Source organism: Mustela nivalis (genome assembly GCF_964662115.1).
Source record: "Mustela nivalis genome assembly, contig: HAP1_SCAFFOLD_1853, whole genome shotgun sequence".
Taxonomy (NCBI): Eukaryota; Metazoa; Chordata; class Mammalia; order Carnivora; family Mustelidae; genus Mustela; species Mustela nivalis.
This window is the reverse complement of record NW_028134811.1, coordinates 24,896-48,440: the sequence shown is the minus strand read 5'-3', so window position 1 is coordinate 48,440 and position 23,545 is coordinate 24,896. Positions and strand designations below refer to the sequence as shown.

The window sequence follows — 23,545 nt, the reverse complement described above, 5'->3', positions numbered from 1 at the left end:
AAAAAATAAAATGTCCAATTTAAATCTTTCTTCCTTTTAATAAGATTCCTTTTTTCTGTAAATAGGAAACTTTAACTGCCTTCTTTGCCTTTGGCATGTCCCTTTCAAATAGAAGCAGATGTTACTTTGACTAAAAACCCAGAGCTTCCCTTCTGCCATTAGCGGCAGAGGAGAATAGTGGTGGCATTTCCCATTGCTTATTTTCAGAGCAAGATATTCATTGAAAACTTCTAGATGGCTTTACTATAAAGTACTAGAAAAGCAGAGTGAGACCAGGAAGTATCAGGCATCTAAGAATTTTTTTAATGTTTTAATTTATAGCCATTTATTAGAAAATATTTATTATTTTTAAGACACATTTAAGACACATTATCCTGGAGTCTCATAAGAGTCCAGATAGAAGCCTCTTCTTGTGTTTAGTTGTCAGCAAACCAAAGTGGAGTTTGTTGTTTTTGTTTTAGTTTTTTTTCCTTTGGTAATAAATATGGTAAAAACAGGAAAAGTGATGACACGGAGCATAAGATTTCGTCTCAGGCTATAGTCCAAGTCATGATTTAGGCCTTCAACCAGATAAGGGATCTTGGGCAGGTCATCTAACTTCTTCACTTACCCAATAGAGAAAATAATGTCTATATTACAAAAAAGGGAAGGATTAAATTAATGAAAGTGTAAGTTTTCTAAACCATTATAAAGCACAGATGCTGTTACATTAAAATGACTTAATTCCTTAGATCCCCAAAAATTTGTCCTCAGAGAACTTGGCAGAGAACTTTAAAAATCAATATAAGTAGAATTTATTTGTTATTTCAAATAACAGTGAAAATTTAGGTAAAAAATAAATAGTAGAACAGTAGTTTTAAAAATTACTTTCTATAATTATACTACCTCTCTAACTTTTGCTTTTCACATTAAAAATAATAAGCTAAAACTTTATTAGACCTGAGAAACAGGGAAAGGCTGGGGAAAAGAAATGCCTAAACCATAACTGATTGCTTGCAATAATATGTTATCAATGAAACAATGTTTTTTAAACTTTTTTTTCACACAGTGGCATGCTTACAGGGCTATTTTATTATAGTAAGTAAACTGATTTTCTGAGTTTTCTCTGATGAATGTCTTCTGTTCTTAAAACTTCCTCAGTTTGTGTTAACTTTACACAATTTGGTTTCCCATATCATGACTGTCTTTACATTCTTTAGTGCTGTATTTCTTTGCAATATTATGAAATCATCCATCTGTGAGTCTCTTGGTGTTTGGAAATCGTTTAGAGGTGTGGTAAAGGGTTTTAGAGCAGAGGATGGAGTCAGAATCATCCATAGTTTCTTTGCTGCTGTGTGAATGTGCCAGTGTTATCACTCCAGCATGTATTATTATTCTCATGAGATCAAGTGAATAAAAGAAATAATCCTGCATGCTGCCCTCCTGCCTAAAATGGGAATGCCTTAGTGAATGTAGTATTTTGTGGTGCGTGCATTCTCTTACATATATACATAGGTGCATATGTATATATGCATGTATTTCAATGTCACAAGCACTGCTAATACTGTATCAGTATTTGAAACAGCCAGTAGTACTCGTTTTTGAATTTTTGAGAAGAGAAATTAAAAGATACAAATCATTACATCATTTATCTGAAATTATATCTGAACATAGGCCTGCATTATAAATGTCACATCTTTCTTTAGCACCAAATATTTGCCTTCAATGGGGAAACAGTGAATTTTTCCTGTATCGTTTTCCTATATAATTTTCCTATGTAGGTATTATAGTGAGCTCTCAGAAATTCCAGCTTACAAATCTTTTTACATTCCCTGAAGTCTCAGGCTTATGAAGAGTTTTAGGTGTTCATATACTTTCTTTAAAAATAAAATTGAAAAAAAAAATTGGCCTTATCAAGGCTTGATCTTAACATAGATAGAAGTTGGAGTTTCCTGAATGCAAATCTAAAATGCAAAGTTCTGGGGCACCTGGCTGGCTCAGTCAGTAGAGCATGCTACTCTTGATCCCAGAGTGGTGAGTTCAAGCCCCACATGGGGTATAGAGCTTACTTAGGAAAAAAAAAATCAAGTTCTACTTTCCATATATAAAAAAAAAATCTATTAAAAAGTAAAATCATGGTAATACTAAGATTGCTTTTGTCTTTATCTTAATTTTACTTTCTCTGGAAAAAAATTAGTAAGACCATTCATTTTCTTTTCCCCTCACAGTTTAAATAAAGAGTCAGATAAAGGGACTTCGGTTTAAAAATTACATATCTGATATTTGTAAGGCAAGAATCAAACTCTCATAATTGGTAAGAGACCAAACTGTTTACAACAAATAAAAATCCTTTACAGTTAATCAAAATTGCAATTCTATTTTTTTTAAGAGTTTATTTATTTATTTGTCAGAGAGAGAGATGAGCGAGAGCAAGCACAGGCAGACAGAGAGGCAGGCTGAGGCAGAGGGAGAATCAGGCTCCCTGCCGAGCAAGGAGCCGAATGTGGGACTTAATCCCAGAACGCTGGGATCATGACCTGAGCTGAAAGCAGCCGCTTAACCAACTGAGCCACCCAGGCGTCCCAAGAATTGCAATTCTAGACCTTGTCTTTATTGATTGATTTATAGTCTCCCTGGAATAATAATCAAAATATTAGTAAGGAAGGAAACACTTCCTGTTATAATAGGCAGACAGTTCACTTTTCATAGAACTGAGAAGAAAATAATTCACTTTTCTGGGTAAACACATAAATCCTAAGCATTTTAACTTGGTAATTAATAAAACTTTGTAAAGGATACTCTCTTGGCAAGTACTCTCAGTTACAGGCTTTTATTTTAAATCTCTAGAAAAATTCAGAAGTGTCCTTAGCACAGCTTCATATTACCTATGTCGGTTACCAAATAAAACATATCATCTTCTAACACTATTTAATTCCTCTGCCTACTTCACAAGCCTGTGTAGATAATGTGTGCAGTGTACATAATAAATGCAGAAATGAGATAATCTGTTCTGAAATTACAAAGCACTATAGAAAATCGGTTATTCCATGATCACAATGAACACCTCTGTTTGCTAGCAGTTCACACTATCTTAATATTCTCATTGCAATGAGTAATCAGGTATTCTTGTGAATATTTACCCTCTGGTTATGCTGTCAGCTTGGCACAAAGCTGCATGCACATCAGGTACTCTGAGTTCTCTTCCGTCTGCTTTAAGAAAGAACATGCATTTGGTGAGAGCCGTAGAATTCATCCTGTTTTACATGGAAGTAAGAGTTAACATGACCCAGTCTAGATACTTCCTCAGTGGTTAACGTACTCTTTTCCTTGAATTCTCTTTTTCATTCTAAGAATTGTGATTTTCAGAAGGATGCAAATCTGACTTCATCATGTCTAACTCTGAATACAACCCTAGCCTTACCAGATTGCAGCTAATGAAATATATTTGCCATATTTCTAAATCACCTAGGATTTAATTATACGAGTTTTAGTTGTCTAGGATACTGACTTCCTTTCCTCCTGCAGTTGATGGCTTTAGTCACTGTGTAGTGATAACTAAGTGAAGAAGTGGATGTGAAAGAAGGTGTAATTCCATTTTGATTTTATCAGCTCTTATAAAGGGCATGGTAGGTGAACTGGAAACTGTTTAATGTGGAATTTAGACAGTATCTGTATTTTTCATCTGCCTATGATCTATCCTAGATCCCCATTGCAAGAATAGCTGGGGTTTGAAAGTGGTTCACTAACTTCCTCCAGGAAGTTAGTTCCTATTTCTCCTATTAAACATTTTCACTTTTTTACATCAATAGGACACTTCTTGGTAAGTCCCGTTTATTGCAGGCAATCCTTTTAAACAAAATGAGGTTGATTTTTATTCATGTTTGTTATACTTAATTCTAGGTAGAGTGTTATGATTATGATAATGATGGGTCACATGATCTCATTGGAACATTTCAAACCACCATGACAAAACTGAAAGAAGCCTCCAGAAATTCACCTGTAAGTTGCATCTGGTTACTTGAATGTATTTTACTGTTTGACCATGTATTTATTATTTCATTTTTTTCCTTGGTATGGCAAACTGTTTGCCATGTTTTTGCTGTGTTCTAAAATGTTCTGAAATCTGTGGATTTTATTTGTGTAGTAATTGGATGATCCAAGATCCATACTTGGGAGTATAAGTTTATATTTATAGTTAGAGGTTTGGTTTCCTTTAGCTTCAGACAATATATTTGGTTTGATTGAAAATCCCTAGTTTTATTTATTTATTTTTAAAGATTTTATTTATTTGACAGAGGTCAGAAGTAGGCAAAGAGGCAGGTAGACAAAGAGGGGAAACAGGCTCCCTGCTGAGCAGAGAGCCTGATGCAGGGCTCGGTCCCAGGACCCTGAGATCATGACCTGAGCCAAAGGCAGAGGCTTAACCCACTGAGCCACCCAGGTGCCCCTGTAAATACCTATTCAAATAATCTTTTTTTAAAAGCAGAACTAATGGAAAATGCTAAAAGTCTGAACAGTTCAAATAAAACAAGCTACCTAAAAGAACTAAAGAGGAGTGGTCTGGATTGTTGTTTTAGTAATTTCACTTTGTCTCTATCTTGCAGAATCAGTAAATGACCTAATTTTAGAAAATAATGAACAACTAACTCTATAATACTTTATGGGTCATGTAAAGTTTTTCTAAATCTAGCTATCTTGATCCTTCCCTTCTCCACGACAGAATGAAGCTTTTAATATTGCTGCAATGACAACGTCTACCGCTCTTGTTTTTCAAAGGCAGAGCCATATCTTATCATCTGTGTTTTCAGTGCCTAGAATAGTACCTGCCACTTGGTAGACATTCTGTCAAAGTGGGAATAAATAAAATGAAGTAACACAGTTTTTAACCAATGAGAATTCTCTTTAGGGCTTCCCCACATCTCAAATATTCAACAGTTAATAATCATGATGACTGAGAAGTCTGGCAGGATCCTGAACTGTGAAAGAATTTATTTAACATAATTTTGTTTTTTATTGTTGTATCTACTGTACCTTTTAATATTTGATTCCTAGAAAATTAGCAATGACTCTGTCTAAAGTATATAAGTTACTTTCTATTCACCAGAAAATGTGACTCATCAAGTGTTCATTGAGTTGATCAAGATAGAGAAAATTTGAAGGTATAATTTGGAGGTGATTATACCCTGGATATGAAACAAAATTAATGAAAATTAATTGAAATGAAAAATTAATGAAATGAAACAATTAAGAATAACACAAAGTATGTAACTAAATTTTATAGGGTTGTAGAAGTTTATAGAGATGCTTACAGAGATGAATGGAGATGGAAAACTGGAATAGGAGTTGATGTTATAGAGGAGGGCAGCTTGAGCCAAGCCTTATGGATGGATAGGTGGCTAGAAGGTGGAAAAAGAAGATCCTTCTGTTTGGGGAAAGGAGCTACACCAGAAAGAAGATGTAAGGTATTAGTTCTATCCCTAAAAGTATCCCCAGGGGAAAAAGATGATCTTTGCATATTTTACCATACAGTTAGGCTCCATATATTTCTGTTTTCTGATGATAGGTTTTTTTCCCTTCTTTTTCTAAGCAGCATATTTTTCTTCTTTCTGAAAATAATGGGTCAAAGTAATAGTTTATTTCCCTTATTTTAAAAAATAAAGAATGTTAATTGAAGCATGTGCAAGGAAATCATCTATAGAGGCAAAATTTATACTAAGGAACCATTTTATATTTATTTATTTTTTCCCTTAGGAACCATTTTAAAAGGTATACAATCTTGGGAATGCCTTTTACAAATTTCAGTTAAAAATATTTCACATATTTTATTATGTAATTATTTCAAAATTGTATTTTGCAGCAGACCTATATCAGCAGATGGTTCAATTCCAAGCGAAAAAAAGCCATTCATTTAAATTCACATTGGCATTTTAAAAAACATTTTATTTATTTATTTCAGAGAGACAGAGAGCGCACGTGTGGGGGCACACACATGCAAGAATGAACAGGGGGGAGGGCCAGAGGGAGAAGCAGGCTCCATCTCAGAACCCTGGGATCATAACCTGAGCGGAAGGCAGACCCTTAACTGACTGAGCCACGCAGGCGCCCCAACTTTGGCATTTTTTTTTAAAGATTTTATTTATTTATTTGTTAGAGAGAGAGAGAGAGCGAGTGAGCACAGGCAGACAGAGTGGTAGGCAGAGGCAGAGGAAGAAGCAGGCTCCCCGCCAAGCAAGGAGCCCGATGTGGGACTCGATCCCAGGATGCTGGAATCACGACCTGAGCCGAAGGCAGCCGCTTAACCAACTGAGCCACCCAGGCGTCCCAACATTAGCATTTTTTATATCACTAGTAAGAACTAATATTTTGTCTTTTCTTCCTACAGGTGGAATTTGAATGCATAAATGAAAAAAAGAGGCAAAAGAAGAAAAGCTACAAGAATTCAGGTGTTATCAGTGTGAAACAGTGTGAGGTTAGTTGATGTTTACCATTTATAGTATAATGAGATCACATTTCAAGTTCTTTTTTCAATATGGTGTATATTAAACCAGACAAAGAGTATTAAAATTTTTCTTTATCTTAGGAAATGTGAATTGAATTTTGGGCAATTGAAAATCATATGATCATCTGGACACCCTTAGGGAAAAGAAGAGAGTAGGAAATAATATAGAAATCTTTCAAATAACTTTGTTTCTAAGGTTTGATAACTTTTTGGCAAAAGGCAAAGAATATTGAAGGGTTTTTTTTCCTTATTTAATTTTTTTTTAAAGATTTTATTTATTTGACAGAGATCACAAGCAGGCAGAGAGAGAGAGAGCAGGAAGCAGGCTCCCTGCTGAGCTGAGAGAGCCCGATGTGGGGCTCGATCCCATGACCCTGAGATCATGACCTGAGCCGAAGGCAGAGGCTTTAACCCGCTGAGCCACCCAGGCACCCCTTTTTTCATTATTATTAGGAAATGTGAAATATCACGGTATTTTTCCAGGGTATTAGTAGAAATGATCTAACCCAGTGCATCTATCCTGGTCATAATTTCAAGTTGAGATATTATAAATAGAGCGAAAAATTCACGAGATTTCTTGCAATAAACAAATGGTTTTTTTGTTTTTTTTTTTTTTTTAAGTCTTGATTATTATCAAGCTCTCAACATATTAGACTCATTACTAGTTTCTTAAAACTTGAAGTGAGTGTATTTCATCTTTGGCCATTAATATTCTAATCTTAGATGCATCTGGGTGGTTCATTTGGTTCAGTGTTGGACTCTCGATTTTAGCTCAGGTCATGATATCAGGGTCGTGAGATTGAGCCCCAATTTGGGTTCCCGTTTCAGCAGGGAGTCTGCTTCTCTCTGTCTGTCCCTAATACCCCCAACACCCCCTCCCGCTCATGCTCTCTATCTTTTTCTCTAAAATAAATAAATCTTAAAAAAAAAATCTAATCTTAACATTGCCTTAATTATCTCAAAGTAAGATCTTACAGATTTATGACAAGCAGGGACAGGGATACTTAAACTCAAATACCAGTGTGGATTCCATCTGCTCATATCATGGTTCTGTTCAGTTTCTAAACTGTTAAAAATATATGCCAGAAAGCTCTTTGTATCTCTTATATAGTAAGAGATTTTTTAAATTAAAGATATATTTATTTATTTTTATGGGGGGTGGTGGGACAGAAGGAAAGGAAAAGAGAATCCCAAGCAGACGCTTCGCTGAGTGCAGAGCCTGTTGTGGAGCTAGATCCCATGACCCAGATATCATGACCTGAGCCAAAACCAAGCATTGGATGCTCGATTAATTCAGCCCCCCAGGAACTCCAGTAAGAGATTTTTGATTTTGAGAGTTTGCTCTTTGTTTTTAGATGACAGTGGAGTGCACATTCCTTGACTATATCATGGGAGGATGTCAGCTGAATTTTACTGTAAGTAACACTGACTTGCTCAAAGTAGGCTGAAACATGTTACTTCTTCCTACAGTTTTGCACTGTTCTTTTATTTTCTTGTAAAACCGACTTTGGAATTTACCCAAGCCTTTTAGTATGGTCTCCTCAGACAGGTTGTCTAAGTTCATCAGGAAGCCTTCAACTTTGTTGATAAGATCTGTTCCTTCTGATGTAATTTAAATTACAGAAAGCGTTAGTGAAACAACCTACAAAATAAGCCCTATGTCTAAACTCCTGGGTATAACAATTCATGGATTTGAGTTATCTGGAAAAAATATGAATAGCAGGTTGTTTCAGGCTGAAGCTTTAATTGTTTAATTGTCTGTGGAAATACTGGTAGGCCCAGGCATTTGTTAGGAGATGGCAGTAGCAGGCTCTGGGACGAATGTCTGTCTGTCTCCTGGACATTGAACATACGGCTTCTCCTTAGTAAGGGCTGTGATTGTTATTTGGCAGGTGGGAGTGGACTTCACTGGCTCTAATGGTGACCCAAGGTCTCCTGACTCCCTTCATTACATTAGCCCCAATGGTGTTAATGAGTATTTGACTGCTATCTGGTCTGTGGGACTGGTCATTCAAGATTATGATACGTGAGTATGACTAAAATACTTGTTTTCATAGCTCTCCAGAAAGGGCAGTTTCTTTTTCATCTGCTAGTACTTTGATATAATTGGTGGTGATAGGGCTGCTGGCGTTGACTGGGGGTAGGAAAGGGGGTGTGGTGGGAATAACTTTCTCCCTAAAATCTTTTGTGTTCTCTTTTCTAGTTTTCTCTTTGTGACAGTCTTAGGGTTTACTTTTGACCTCTTCTCTCTAGCTGTGATCAGTTATAATGTACTATATATAGCTTATTTATTTAACAGCTGACTGGAGTCAACTGTTTCCTTGGGGTTTATTTATTAAGGATAAGTTATCTGTGTAATTGAAGTCCAGATGACATATTTTGTAAACATTTATAGACACTGTTTATTAACATGTCTATTTTTTGGCAGTCACTGTCAAATTATTTTCCTTTTTCTTTTTTTTAGTTTTATTTATCTGAGAGAGAGACAGCATGCAAGTGGGGGAAAGGGGCAGAAGGAGAGGGAGAGAATCCTAAGCAGACGCCCTGCTGAGTGCAGAGCACCACTTGGGACTGTATCTCATGACCCTGAGATCATGACCTGAACCAAAACCAAGAGTTGGATGCTTAACTAACTAAGCCACCCAGGAGCCCCTCAAATTATTTTCTTAATGGCAACTTTGAACAAGTGCCAAAAGAAAACTTGACCTGATTGCTCTAAAAATTTGAATAGATTCTCAATGTATAGATTTTTGAATAGATTGAATAGGCCCTCTTGAAGGTTTACCAAACAATAGAAAAGAAAGTCCCCCTTAATAGTTTTTTGTTCTGGATCTCTTAGGGCACTGTATAAATTTTCACTTACCTTCACCTATTATTTTATGATTAAAGCCCTTACATATATTGGATGGAGCTTTTCATTAATCTGCTATGATATTTAAAGAAGTAAATTTTCAGGCAAATGCAAACAAATCTAAAGCAAAAGTGACAATTCTGATATCAGCCTAGTAGAATTTAAGACAAAAGTCATTAAATATAATAAAAAAACTATTTTATAGAAAACTTCATTACATAATCCAAAATAAAAATATAACCATGGACATGTTTGTTAAGAGTATCAAAGTATTTCAACTGAAAGTAGTTAGAAGTACAATAAAAATTTTAAGGTAACATAATTATAGTGGTGGTTATATAAAAAATAAAAAGTTTACGGAGTTCCTTTATCAGACTGCCACCTAGAAGTTAATAACAAAAGGATAACTAAAATAAAATTTACCATATGGAAATAAAAAAAATCTTAACAAGTTCTTAGATCAAAGAGGAAACTGAGGGCACCTGGGTCGTTCAGTTGGTTGAGCGACTGCCTTCCCGTCAGGTCATGATCCTGGAGTCCGGGGATCGAGTCCTAAGGGCTCCCTGCTCAGCAGCGGCTCTGCTTCTCCCTCTGACTTTACCCCTCTCATGCACGCTCTCTCTCATTTTCTCTCTCTCAAATAAATAAAATCTTTAAAAACAAAAACAAAGAGGAAACTGAAGTATAAAAACAGACTATCCTAGAAATAGGGGCACCAAGAAGACTATACATAGTCCTATCTTTTTTTTAATATTTTTTCCAAAGACTTTATTTATTTACTTGACAGAGAGAAGCAGCCAGAGAGGGAACACAAGCAGGGGGAATGGGAGAGAGAGAAAAAGGCTTCCCACTGAGCAGGAAGCCCGATGTGGGGCTTGATCCCAGGAACCTGGGATCACGACCTGAGCTGAAGGCAGACGCTTAATGACTGAGCCACCCAGGAGCACCCCCCGCTTTTTTTTTTTAATTTAAGTTTTAGGTAGTTAACATACAGTGTGGTCCTGTCTTTATAGAGGAAAATTTCTGGCTTTACATGATTTTATTTTTAAACAAGAAAAATTGAATATAAATGAACTAGGTTTTCAATGAAATAAAATTAAAGAATAGGAGAAAAAATAAAGATATAACAATAATAGCAGATTCTCTATAAATTAGCTATGACATGTCAAGCACAATTTAATATTGTTTCTACATGATACTTACCTAATCCTCTTACTTTGCTGTGACCTAGGTACTATTATCATCCATTATCATCTACAGTGTACAGATGAGAAAACTGAGGCATAAGAGGTTAACTTGTCCAAAGTCACTCAACGGTAACGGGCAGAGATAGAATTGAGCCTGGGCTGTCTGCTCCAGAGACATGCTTTCCAAACTGTATATTATGTACTGTGATGTATTTCTTCTAAGCACTGAAAGTAAAGACTTGGAAAGTTAAAAACAAAACAAAACAAAACAAAAAATACCCCTCACTAAATGAATAAATTAAATGAAGAGATGATTCTTTGCAAGTTCAACAAAACTAAGGCAAATCTGCCTATGCTGACCCCCAAGAAAGAGAAAACGTGCATAGAATATTAATGAGACAGAGAGTATAAGCATAAATTCAAGAAAAAAACATTAAATATTAGAAGTTAATACTATATAAAACTTTGTTATTACATTGGAAAATCTGGATTAAAGGATTTTACGGGGATGGGGGAGGGGGAGAAAAGCTTTAAATTACCAAAGTTGATTTAAAGAGCCTGAGTAGACCTGGAATCATGGAAGGAATGGGATAGTTGGTCACAGAGCCACTCCTCACAAGGGCACAAGGCCAAGACAATTTCATACATAAATTCTAGCAAACCTGTAAGGAATGAATTTAAACCTAAAATAATCAAGTAAGAAAAATATTAGAAAGTAGAGAGAGTTCAGAAAGGTAGTCAGATATAACGTAAAATTTAAAAACCAGCAATTTCTCACTAGCCAACTCAAGAGATTATAGCAGATACAAGATCACAATTCATAATGCAATAAAAAATAAGAATGAATTCAGTACAAGGTCTAGGATCTTTAGTGAGGGAAAACTACAAAGTTGTACTAAAGGACAAAGAAGTAAACTTGTTTAAATGGAGAGATACACTGTGATTCTAGATAGCAGACGTCATAATGATGTAAGAGATAAAATTTCTCCCAGAATTAATCAGTTCTAATCAAAATTGCAGTCGAACCATGCTAAAATGATTTTTTAAAACTTCCTGGAGGGAAAAATGATTCACAATAGCCAAGAAATTTTTTAGGGGAAAAAAAAAAATGAGGGGAGTTTGTTTTAGCAGATATTTAAACTCATTTTAGGGGGCACCTGGGTGGCTCAGTCGGTTAAGCGCCTGCCTTCGGCTCAGGTCATGATCCCAGAGTCCTGGGATTGTATCCCGAATTGGGCTCCTTGCTCAGAGGGGAGCCTGCTTCTCCCTCTGCCTACTCTTCTCCCTGCTTGTGCTCTCTCTCTCTCAGTCTGACAAATAAATAAGATCTTTAAAGAAACCCTCATGTTAAAGCTATATTATTAATATTACAGAACTAGTACATGACCAGTGGAACAAAGGTAGAAGTCTTGAAATAGATCCTAGTGTGTATGTGAACTTAGTATGTGACAGAGATGATGTTCTAGGGGAAAGGAGTTGTCACAGCTGCTAAACTAGACAAGAATGAATTTAGATTCCTAACTCATACTGGTATATGTTAAGGTACCTTTTTTTTTTTTTTTTAAAGATTTTATGTTTAAGTAATCTCTACACCCAACATGCGGTTCCAGCTCACAACTCGGAGATCAAGAGTCACATGTTCTACCAACTGAGCTAGCCAGGTGCCCCTGTTAGGATACTATTTGGTATAAACAAACTGCTAGAGTGGACACCCCCAAAACAAAGTGCATTCACCCAAACAGAAGTTTATTTCCCTTTCATGTTGCGAGTCTAGCGATAGTATAGGATCGATAGGGCAGTTCTACCATTGTTAAGTCCTAGATTCTACCCCTGGGTCCAAGGCAGCTGCTGTGCTTCTAATCTTGTCTAGTCAGTGGGAGGAGGAGATGGGCAACTGGGAGTGAGTACAGGTGACTTCCCTCCTGGGGCATCCTGATTCAGAAGTAACTGATGACCACTTCTACTCATATTTTCTTTTCTTTTTTTTTAAAGACTTTATTTATTTATTTGACAGAGAGATCACAAGTAGGCAGAGAGGCAGGCAGAGAGAGAGGAAGGGAAGCAGGACCCTGCTGAGCAGAGAGCCCGATATGGGACTCGATCCCAGGACCCTGAGATCATGACCTGAGCCGAAGGCAGCGGCTTAACCCACTGAGCCACCCAGCTGCCCCTACTCATATTTTCTTAACTAGAATCTATCCACCACCTGGCCACATGCAGCCCAGAGAAGCTGCAGCAGAGCTAGTGTGGTCTCTAGCACAGGTGTTCCATTATTAAGAAGGGAGAGAATGGATACAGATAGAGAGTGGCAGTTTCTGTTTCATATCCTACCCCATAAGACTTTCTGGGTGAATTAGAAGTTTAATATCAAAATCAAACCTTGGACATTCTAGGAATAAATATGTGTGAATTGTTTATAATTTTGCAGTGAGGAAGGCTAAGCAAGACAGCAGAGGCAGAAATCATGAAAGAAATTTTATTTGTTCACATTAATATTGAAAACTATAAAAGGAAGTATATTTTAAACAAAGTTAAAGGCAGACTACAAACTGGGAAAAATACTCCTGATGTGTCTGACTAAGGTTCTATCCTCAACACAAAAAGAACCATTCATTAAAACCTAATTTAAAAGGAGTATCCTAGCTGGGACGACTGAGTGGCTCAGTTGGTGAAGTGCCTGCCTTCGGCTCGGGTCATGATCCCAGGATTCTGGGATCATGTCACATCAGGATCCTTGCTCAGCAGGGATCCTGCTTCTCCCTCTGCCTGCTACTCCCCCTGCTTGTGTTTTCTCTCTGTGACACATAAATAAATAAAATCTTAAAAAAATATATCCTTTTGGGACGCCTGGTTGGTTCAGTCAGTCAGGCATCTGCCTTTGGCTCAGGTCATGATCCTAGGGTCCTGGGATTCAGTCCCACATTGGGATCCTTGCTCAGCAGGGAGGCTGCTTCTCCCTCAGCTTGCTTGTCCTCCTGCTTGTGTGCTCTCTCTCTCTCCGATGAGTAAATTAAAATATATATTCATATGTATTTTACTGAGTGAATATACCATAATGAACATAATGAGCATACTAATTTTTCTGCTAGGAGATATAAATATATATATATATATATATCTCCTCAGGTACCTCCTCAGTGGCAGGTAAGAGGAAATCTTATTTTAAGTATTTGCCTCCCACAAAAGCATATATATATATATATATATATATATATATATATGAGATAATATACATTTATATCCTAGCAGAAAGATTAATGTGTTCATAACAGTGTTTTGTGATAGCAAAACTAATAAAGATTAGTTGGGGGAGAATATCCATAAAGTGGTGGAATACATGGCAGCCATTCACATGATGTTATATATTCAGGTGCATAATCCCTTATCCCTAAACAATTGGGACCAAATATTCATACATTTTGCTACAAAAAATGTGAGAATTTTATATGTGGCATTTGCACCATGTTTCTGTGGCCAAATGTATGAATATTCATAATCAGTGGCATGAATAAAAGCTATAAATAACCTCGTGTCAGTTGATGTCAGGTTTTGCTGCCAAATGTATTTGCTATAAGTCAATGAACTTGTGGTTTTCAGAGCTTTATGGATTTATCTACATATTTATTCAGCAAAATGATATATAGTATTTAAGTAGAAAATAGCATGTTATAAAATGAATACAAACTCCATTTTTATAAATATATAGAGAGAAACATTTTTCTCCTTCAATGCACAGAAAAATACTTAGAATGATTGTTGCCAGATGTTAACATTGGTTCTTTCTGGTGGTTACTGTGGGTTTAATCTTTATATTTTCCTAAGATTTTGAATTAAAAAATTAAAAAACTATTGGTTTTATTAAGAGTAAAGATAAAATTTTCTATTTTGAAAAAAATAATCTTTTAGTTTTTTACAAATTTTCTTTTTAGTGATAAAATGTTTCCAGCTTTTGGTTTTGGAGCTCAGATACCTCCTCAGTGGCAGGTAAGAGGAAATCTTATGTTAAGTATTTGCCTCCCACAAAAGCAAAACAGGTTTTATCAATCCTTTCCTCTTTTGGCAGGTTTCACATGAATTTCCAATGAACTTTAATCCATCCAATCCTTATTGCAATGGTAAGCTAAAAAACAGGAAGATTTTATACTGAATACCTTAATAGTTTGTTACTTGTTTTTTTCTTACTTGTCTTTTTGTTACTTGTCTTGTTCCTTGTCTTTTTTCTTCAAACTTGTTACTAGTTTGTTACTTGTGATTTACTTAAATTCCCTACCTAGTTTTCTTTTTGTGACTCTTTCTCTCTCTCCCTGACCAATAAATAAAATCTTAAAAAAAACCCAAACAAACCCTAATACAAATTATTCCAACAAAATGTTCCTTTAATGCAAGGAAGGATTTTGGCATAACTTAATTTTAGTGGAGGAACTGAAGGCAATTGATATTTGTGAAGAAATTTAATTAATAGTTTGTATCTTCAGATTGAAAAGCAAGCTGAGATGATAAAAATGAAAGAGTATTATTGCTCTGGGTACCCAAATTTTCTGCAGTACATATCATTGTGGTAAGATCCTACTGCTGGCCTATGTTAATACTATTTTTGTTAGTACTGGACTGACTTCTTCCTAAGTTCAAAGTGACTTAGAGGAGTGAATTAGAACTCTTAAATGTTAAGAGAGTTGGTCTTATGAAAGTTTTAAGTCAAGTATCTACTTCTTTTCCTTCTTGATCTCTGCTCTGTTGGGGATCTTTTAAGCAACAGACCTGTTTTGGTTTGCATTAAAAATCTTTTTTTTTTCTGTAATGTTTATTTTTTATTTTTTAAAAGATTTTATTTATTTGACAGACAGAGATCACAAGCAGGCAGAGCAGCAGGCAGAGAGAGAGGGGAAGCAGGCTCCCTGCTGAGCAGAGAGCCCGATGTGGGGCTCTATCCCAGGACCCTGGGATCATGATCCGAGCCGAAGGCAGAGGCTTAACCCACTGAGCCACCCAGGTGCCCCTACATTAAAAATCTTTTTAGGCAGATTTCCTTGATGATCTCAACAAGTATGGGGGAAATTCTTGAGGATTTCTAGTATCTTACCTGCATCCTGGACACTCTGACATAAGGGCTGGATTCCACAGGCGTGTATGTTGCATTTAAGCTTCACTAGCAGTGCTTTTACCAGGAATGCCACTAAGTTGTGCTGTTGTAATAACAATCTAACCCTCAGTGATTTATAATAGCAATGGTTTCTATTTCTATTTCTGTTTATAATAGCAATAGTTTATTTTATAAAGCATGTGTTAGCTTTATTATAAAACTTATTTTCATTCTAGATTTAAATGACCCAAAAGATAGTTACAATTTTATGTATGTAATATTTTACCAACCTCTAAAAATGTTTATCAGAAATGAGAGAATTGAGAGAAAGAGTCTGCCCCCAAATAGAAATAAACTAGTTTATTTATATATAAACTATTTATTTATATATCTCTTTACATGTAGCTAGTCTGCTCTATGTTTCTTCTTACTCTGGGACTCAGGACTGTATCTGGGATGTGTTACTCCCTTTGCGGAGGGAAAGAGCCAGATCGCTGGTGAAAACAGGCAGTGGCTCTTAAAACGTCTACTTAGACATGAATGGCATGTCCATTTACATGCTTGGTTAAAGCTAGTTAAATGGCCCTGCCCAATCTTCACTATACAGCATCCCAGCAGGCCCAGGAAGTACAGCATAAACAAACAAACACATTGGTATTTCTGCAGCAAAATGTAATACATAACCTCGAAATGAATTTTTATGACTATACAATTTCCCATATCATGCTTAACATTTAAGTTATTGACTACTAACTCTTTTTTTTTTTTTTTTTTTAAGATTTATCAATTTATTTGACAGATCACAAGCAGGCAGAGAGAGAAGGGAAGCAGGCTCCCCGCTGAGCAGAGAGCCCCATGTGGGGCTCTATCCCAGGACCTGGGATCATGACCTGAGCCAAAGGCAGAGGCTTTAATCCACTGAGCCACCCAGGCGCCCCGACTACTAACTCTTGACTACAATTAGCAGTTAGGTTTATAACCATCCAACTTTGCAGAATCTTTGGCCTTATGTGCAAAAGTTTTTCCATTTATTCAATACGTTTTTCTTAACCTCTTGTTGTCAGTTGTGAGATGCAGCAACTTTTTCATGATTCTTTTCCCATTAAAGTCTTATTCCTAAAATACAAAAATTATGCAATATAACAATCCCACTGTAGATTAATGAATAATTTGGCTGAGATGAAAATAAATCTCTTTTATTGGAGGACGGTAATGTTTATAGGTTTTTGCAATGGAACATAGCTATGAAGTTTTATAATACATGGTTTAAGAGGAACTTTTGAATATAGTTTTTAACTAAAGCAATAGATATTTACACACACACACACACACACACACACACACTCACACATATAAAATTAAATTAGCCAGTATGGTAAACAATGAACAATTAAATTGTGTTTGAGAATTTTTAATTCTGCTTTTTTTTTTGCTTAGGAATCCAAGGCATTGTAGAGGCATATCGGGCCTGCCTTCCTCAGATAAAACTCTATGGACCAACTAATTTTTCTCCAATCATAAACCATGTGGCTAGGTTTGCTGCTGCAGCCACCCAACAACAGACAGCTTCTGTAAGTGCTATAGTACCAGGGGACAAGGAGAATTTGGATTGGTAGTTGCTTCTGGTGCCTTTTTTCCATTTATTTGGCCCATTGATATACAAAGAATGAAGTAATAACATATGGCTATCCTTGGTTTGGGAGTAACAACTGTTGTTATATTAGTGATCATTAAGTACAAGACAACAAAAAAATAACTCTTATACTCGTGAATCTTTTCTCTGCCATTTAAATTAATTTTTGTAAATAGGTTTTACTAAAAAGAAATTACTAAAATCTGCCTTTTCAAAGGTAGACTTAACAAATTAACAAATTGAGAAAATTTATAATTTCAGTTGCTGATGAAAAATCACTAACTGTATTCAAAGGGTTTGGATTAGATAACCATTATCTGTTGGACCTGGATACCAAATCTCTCTTAGCTTCATAACTTTTTATATCTAAAAGTAGGGTAGAGATAACTACCTCATATGACTGCTTAAGTGTGAACTAAGATAATTCCTATAAAGTGCACAGTGCCTGGGGCAGAGTAAACACCCAGCTTGTGTTAGCTTTATTATAAAACTTATTTCCATTCTAGATTTAAATGACCCAAAAGGTGGAGTTACAATTTTATGTAATATTTACCAACCTCTAAAAATGTTTATCAGAAATGAGAGAATTGAGAGAAAGATTCCGCTCCCAGACCTATTTGTTTTTTTTTTTTAATGCACTTTAGTTTGATAAACAATTCTACTTCCATACTTGACCTTTTAGAAACAGAGTTACCACTTACTCCTTGATCAGTACTTTAACATATTTAATACTTATGTTAACATATTTATTCCTATGCTCATTAAAAGTTTAATCTTTGACATTTAGATGTCTTACTTCTTTATATTTATGCTAACCCTATTTTGTGGTCTGTTTCATTTTTAATAAACCCATAATTTTTGTATGAATACATTTCCTTGTCATTAGAGAATGTTAGAATATTTTATGTAGCTGGTATCCTGGGTAGAGACTGGCAAGGAAAATGAGCAAGAAAGAGACTTGAATGACTCATCAAGCTGGAGACGTTTTTAACCATTGCTTTTATTGTTTGGGAGCTCAACCCGCTCAGTGGATATAATTTTCTTTCTGGCAGCAATATTATGTGCTCTTAATCATTACTGATGGTGTGATAACAGACCTTGATGAGACCAGACAAGCTATAGTTAATGCTGCCAAGCTGCCTATGTCCATCATCATTGTCGGAGTAGGAGGTGCTGACTTCAGTGCCATGGAGTTTCTGGATGGTGATGGTGGAAGTCTCCGCTCCCCATCAGGCGAGGTAGCCATCCGAGATATCGTCCAGTTTGTGCCTTTCAGACAATTCCAGAACGTGAGTACCACTCCTCCTTATTCTTCATGCACAGTAAGGAGTTTGAACACAGACCTTCACCAGTCCATCACCACGTAGTGAAGTAGGTGTCTGGGGTTAGAGGATGTATGGAGTTTGGGTTTAAAGAGCCCTGATTTGATTTTGCAGTTTTGCTTTAAGTTGTATACTTGCACGCCTCTTGCCGTCTATATGATGAATTGTTATATAAGTGGTGTTGCTGCAAATGTTTTAAAATGTATTTTATCTTTACCTATGTATGTAACAACAGAAAAACCCTATACAAGTATATGATGAATTTGCCAGACTGGAAGTTAATCTGATGAAAATCTCTCAGGACTTTGTTTTACCCAGTTCACTCCAGTGGTAACATCTTGTAAAACTACAGCACGGAATCTATGACCAGGGTATACACATTGATAAACAATGAAGGTCCATCCTCTCAAGACTCCTCAAGTTGCCCTTTTATAGCCATACCCACTTCTCTTGCACCTCCACCCCCCTGTAACCCCTGCCAACCACTAATCTGTTCTCCACTTCCATAATTTTGTCATTTCAAAAATGTTATAGAAATGTTAGGATTGGCTTTTTTCTTTTTCCCCCACTCAGCAAGATTTTCTGCAGGGTTGTTTCTGCATATGTTCCTTTTAGTTGCTGAGGAATATTCACGGTGTAGGTATTAACCATTCATCCACTGAAGGACATCTTTAATTGTTTTCAGTTTCTGTCTGTTATATGCAAAGCTGCTATAAACATTCATATACAGGTTTTTGTGTGGGCATAACTTTTTATTTCTCTATTATACCCAAAAGTGCAGTTTCTGGGTCGTATGATTATTGCCTGTTTAATTATTAAAGAAAATGTTGAACTTTTCCAGAATGGTTATGCTTTTTTACGTTCCCAGGAGCCAGTGTATGAGTGTGGGGGAAGGTGATTAAAAGTGTTAATGTTAGGGATCCTTGTGATGATGAAACAGTTCTATATCTTGATTGTGGTGATGGTTATACAGATCTATCCAGGTGATAAACTTATATAGAATACTACATCCACACATGCAAATAAGTGCATGTAAAATAAAACTGGTAAAATCTGAATAAGGCCCATGAACTGTACCATTGTCAGTGTTTTTGGTTTTGATATTCTGCTATAGTTATAAAAGATACTACCTTTGAAAGGTAGTATCTTCACTGGGTGAATATTGTTTTTGCAACTTCCTATGAATCTGTAATTATTTCAAAATAAAAAGTTAAATTAATACCAGGTGAATAAAAAAACCCACCTTTAAAGTTAAATAAAAAAGTAATTATCAAATGCCAAAATGCTGGCACCAAAAAAGGACTTGATAAATATTACTGGGTAATATAGCATTCCTAAGTAACATTGGTTACTTAGCTCATTCTGTGTTTCACAGACTGTTCCTAAGACAGGATATAAGCCTAGGAATTGGGAATTACTGCTTTTTACTGACAGGTGAGGTATTCCTAGTCTGTTATCAAAATGCCAGTAAGAATTTGGTTACTAATAAAGTCACTCTGATTTTGTTTTTTTATAAGGCTCCGAAAGAAGCGCTTGCTCAGTGTGTCTTGGCAGAGATCCCCCAGCAGGTGGTGGGCTACTTCAACACATATAAACTCCTTCCTCCCAAGAACCCAGCTAAGAAATGAAAAGAGCTATGGCTGCCTGAGCAGAATTCTTTTGTGCTATGTGGAGCAATGGATTCTTCTCCCACCCCGAATCATGAATCTATTATTTTACATGCTTTTCATCGCCAGCATTTATGATGTAAAAAGCATTCTTCTTATACTTTTTTTTTTGGAGGAAAGTGCTAAGTTAATCTTCGCTCAATAATGCAGTGATTGCTAGTGACTTGCAGTGACACTGTGGGGATTAGAAACTCGTTTGAGAAAAGTTGATTTGGTGGTTGTGGTTGTTTACTTTCATATGGTGAAAATACGGTTTCTGAATGTTTGTCAATAGAAAGAATGAAAATTGCTGGGTTGTGATTTGCAGATTGGTGTACTTTGTTCTAGGCAATATATGTTTCACAAACCAACATAACCATACCTGATGATAAGAACTTCTTAAATTAGATGATACTGAATTTGTTCCTATAACTGTATTCAGTGCTTTTCCATGGGATAGAACTACATTCACTTTGCCTGAATTTTGCTGCAGTTTTGACAATGCATTTTACAAAACAGTATGCATTCACCTTAGGACTTCTTAAAAAATACTGGATGAGAAGGGAAGGCATATATCCAATTCTTAAAATGTACAATCAACAAATAAAAAGAACCTCATGTAAGTAAGCCATTTTTATTTGCCTTCCTAGATTTTTTATTTTCGTTGTAGAATACTGTAAACATAGTCAGATTTGACCTTTTCATTTACTGTATGTGACATTCAGAATTTTATATCTGTGTAGATGATAGGTTAGCCTAGATTAAACATTATTAGAGTATTTTAATTGGAGTTTATTAAAATGGTTAGGACTGCTTTATCCAGGAAAGCTATGAGGACCAAATATATAATGGAAAATTCAGAATTCCATTTCCTAATGAAATACTTATTAAAAAAAGACAATTTTTATATTTTCCTTGCTAAGCTTTCACACATTGATTTGTACATTTGTGCAGATTCATTTAGACATTTTCTCCCTTTTATTAGTAACATTTTTAGTCTGATTTTTAAACTCATGATAGTGGTTTTATATTAATCAAAATCAAATTTTGCTTTTTAATTATGTTATTTCCCAAGCCCAAAATGTATGTATTAAGCCTAAAAACCTGTCATAACTTAAAAAAAAAAATTCCCCACTGCTACGTTAGGATAGAGTGGACTTTACATCCTTTTTTTTTTTTTCTTTTTAGAGCAGAATTTTTTTCCTGATTTTTACCCTTTAGAACATATTACTTAGCAAACATGACATTTTCAGAATAGATTTAGTAACATTTTATTAAAGGACCTATGTGCCAAGTACTATGCATATTCGTAGGTTGGCCAATCATCTCTAACAATTTAATGTTAAAATTTATGTGTTTATCCTCTGTCCTTAAGTGGATGCACCAGTGCCTTGCTGACATGCCTTTCAGTCTTATTGAAAACTTGTACCACAGCTCGTACAGCTTGTTCTCTGAAATGTCTGAAGGAGATGAGCTCTCAGCCATGAAGAATTTTGGCTTCTCAGAAACAGCTTGTTGCCAAGGTCAGGCCAAAGAGGAGACCTGCTTGTTGTTGTGATTGTCTAGCTCATGTGAGCAGTTCCTCCTTTCCCACTTAGCTAGCTTGCCTCTGCATATGTGCTATTAGCTGAAGGTACCTAATGAGTAGTCTGTTACCCTGTGACATATCTCAGTTGACAAGTCACTTTAACATTAGTTAAGTCAGAAGAAAACTGATCATTCTTCCAGAATTTTAGAGCCTTTTTGTCTCATATGTCCTGATTTCAATTCTCTTTGTGTGCTGGGGAATAGCATATATATATTGCTGTGGTTTTCAGGATTTTTTTTTTTTTTTAACAAATTGAAGCCTTAAAATATATATATACACACACACATTCTCATTGTACAGTAAAACAGAGAAGTAGAGCTTCTCTAGGTCCAGAGCAGGTCCAGAGCCCTACTCTTGGGGCCTCCTTCTCAGTCTACTTAACTAGCTCCTGGTTGTAGCCAAGTCACTCCGAAACCACTGGTCAGGAGCATTCGTTGTTTTCATGAGCCAAATAACCTCCAAATACTTCTGCCACCACTGTCAAATGGATTTGGTCTTCATAATTTTGTATTCTGGTCTTAACAAGAATTATTCCAATTTTAATTTTATTTTTCATTCTCATTTTTAAATTATTTTTTTACTCATTCTTGATCAGGTTCATTAGTAGATGTTATTATTCATAAGAACTGTGATTCCAGCAAATGAGAATAATTGACTCCTTTTTTTGCAGTTCTGAATGAAAGCATTTAAGGTTCTAAATTACCATTTTGTAAAATTCTTACAATCTCACCAATTCACCTCATCACATGCTGATTTAGTATTGTTTTATGTAAAAATAGTCCTTTTCCCTATTGTGCCACCATTCATTCAAGTGTCATTAGTTCTTAAAATGCATTAAAAGAATAACCAAGTTGATTTTCATATCTTATATAAACACCTGTATTACAAACACATATTGGGGTAACAGTGACCTGGACAGACATAATATTTTTCAAATATGCCTTTACTGAGAAAATAACATACCAATTAGTATGGCCATGTCATCTTGTGCTTCAAACTGAAATTTTTAAGATCATAACATTTCAAAGTCAGATCAGGGATTTACAACTGTTTTTTTGGTAGTGCCTTAGGCAGCCTTTCCAGAGTAAATTCTGGGCCCCATTGCTGTTTATGCTTTATTTGACATACTTTGTCTTTTTCATTTTACGAATCTCCAGGAAAACCATCTCCAATAAATTTTCCCTAGTCTCTTTATGTGAGTGGTTGGTAGTCATGGGAGTGACACATAAGGGAGACCAGAAGTTTGGTTGGGATTGCAAGAGACTATTTTGTGCTTTAATGATGTCATACTTAATAATAAGTATATAAGTTACTAATATATGAGTTGATGTTAAATATATCTTCCATTTGAATTCTCGCTGGATAAAATTATTTCTTGATGTGATACAGTAGTGCCTTGTTTTCATTTATTCTTTCTCTAAATGTTATCAAAACCAGTAGAAAAATTAGAAATAAAGTGAATATAGTATTTTAGGTGGCCTGTATTCTCTTTTATTGAACTGAACATTTGGGTTTTTTAAAAAAAATTATTTTATGGGATTTATTCATTTAAAAGATACTGAATGTATTCAAGATACATTTCTTTTTTACTTGTTAAAAAAAGATTTTATTTATTTATTTTTCAGAGAGAGAGAGAGAGCACAAGCAGGTGAATAGTAGGCAGAGGGAGAAGCAGTCTCCCCACTAAGCGAGGTGCCCAATACGTGACTCGATCCCAGGACCCTAGGATCATGACCTGAGCCGAAGGCAGATGCTTAACC

At 35.7% G+C, this 23,545-nt stretch overlaps 1 protein-coding gene across 1 annotated transcript in view; it reads left to right on the top strand.

Annotated features, from left to right (window-relative positions):
* The window catches only part of CPNE3 (copine 3), a 49,939-nt gene extending 26,681 nt beyond the window's left edge, over positions 1 to 23,258 (top strand). The window contains exons 8-16 of the mRNA XM_082750784.1: positions 3,880 to 3,978; positions 6,362 to 6,448; positions 7,834 to 7,893; positions 8,371 to 8,504; positions 14,446 to 14,500; positions 14,580 to 14,631; positions 17,034 to 17,167; positions 18,282 to 18,518; positions 20,069 to 23,258. Coding sequence (XP_082606910.1) covers positions 3,880 to 3,978; positions 6,362 to 6,448; positions 7,834 to 7,893; positions 8,371 to 8,504; positions 14,446 to 14,500; positions 14,580 to 14,631; positions 17,034 to 17,167; positions 18,282 to 18,518; positions 20,069 to 20,179 — 969 coding nt within the window. The 3' untranslated portion in view covers positions 20,180 to 23,258. The remainder of the gene's footprint in view (positions 1 to 3,879; positions 3,979 to 6,361; positions 6,449 to 7,833; positions 7,894 to 8,370; positions 8,505 to 14,445; positions 14,501 to 14,579; positions 14,632 to 17,033; positions 17,168 to 18,281; positions 18,519 to 20,068) is intronic.
* Positions 23,259 to 23,545: the final 287 nt, after the last annotated feature.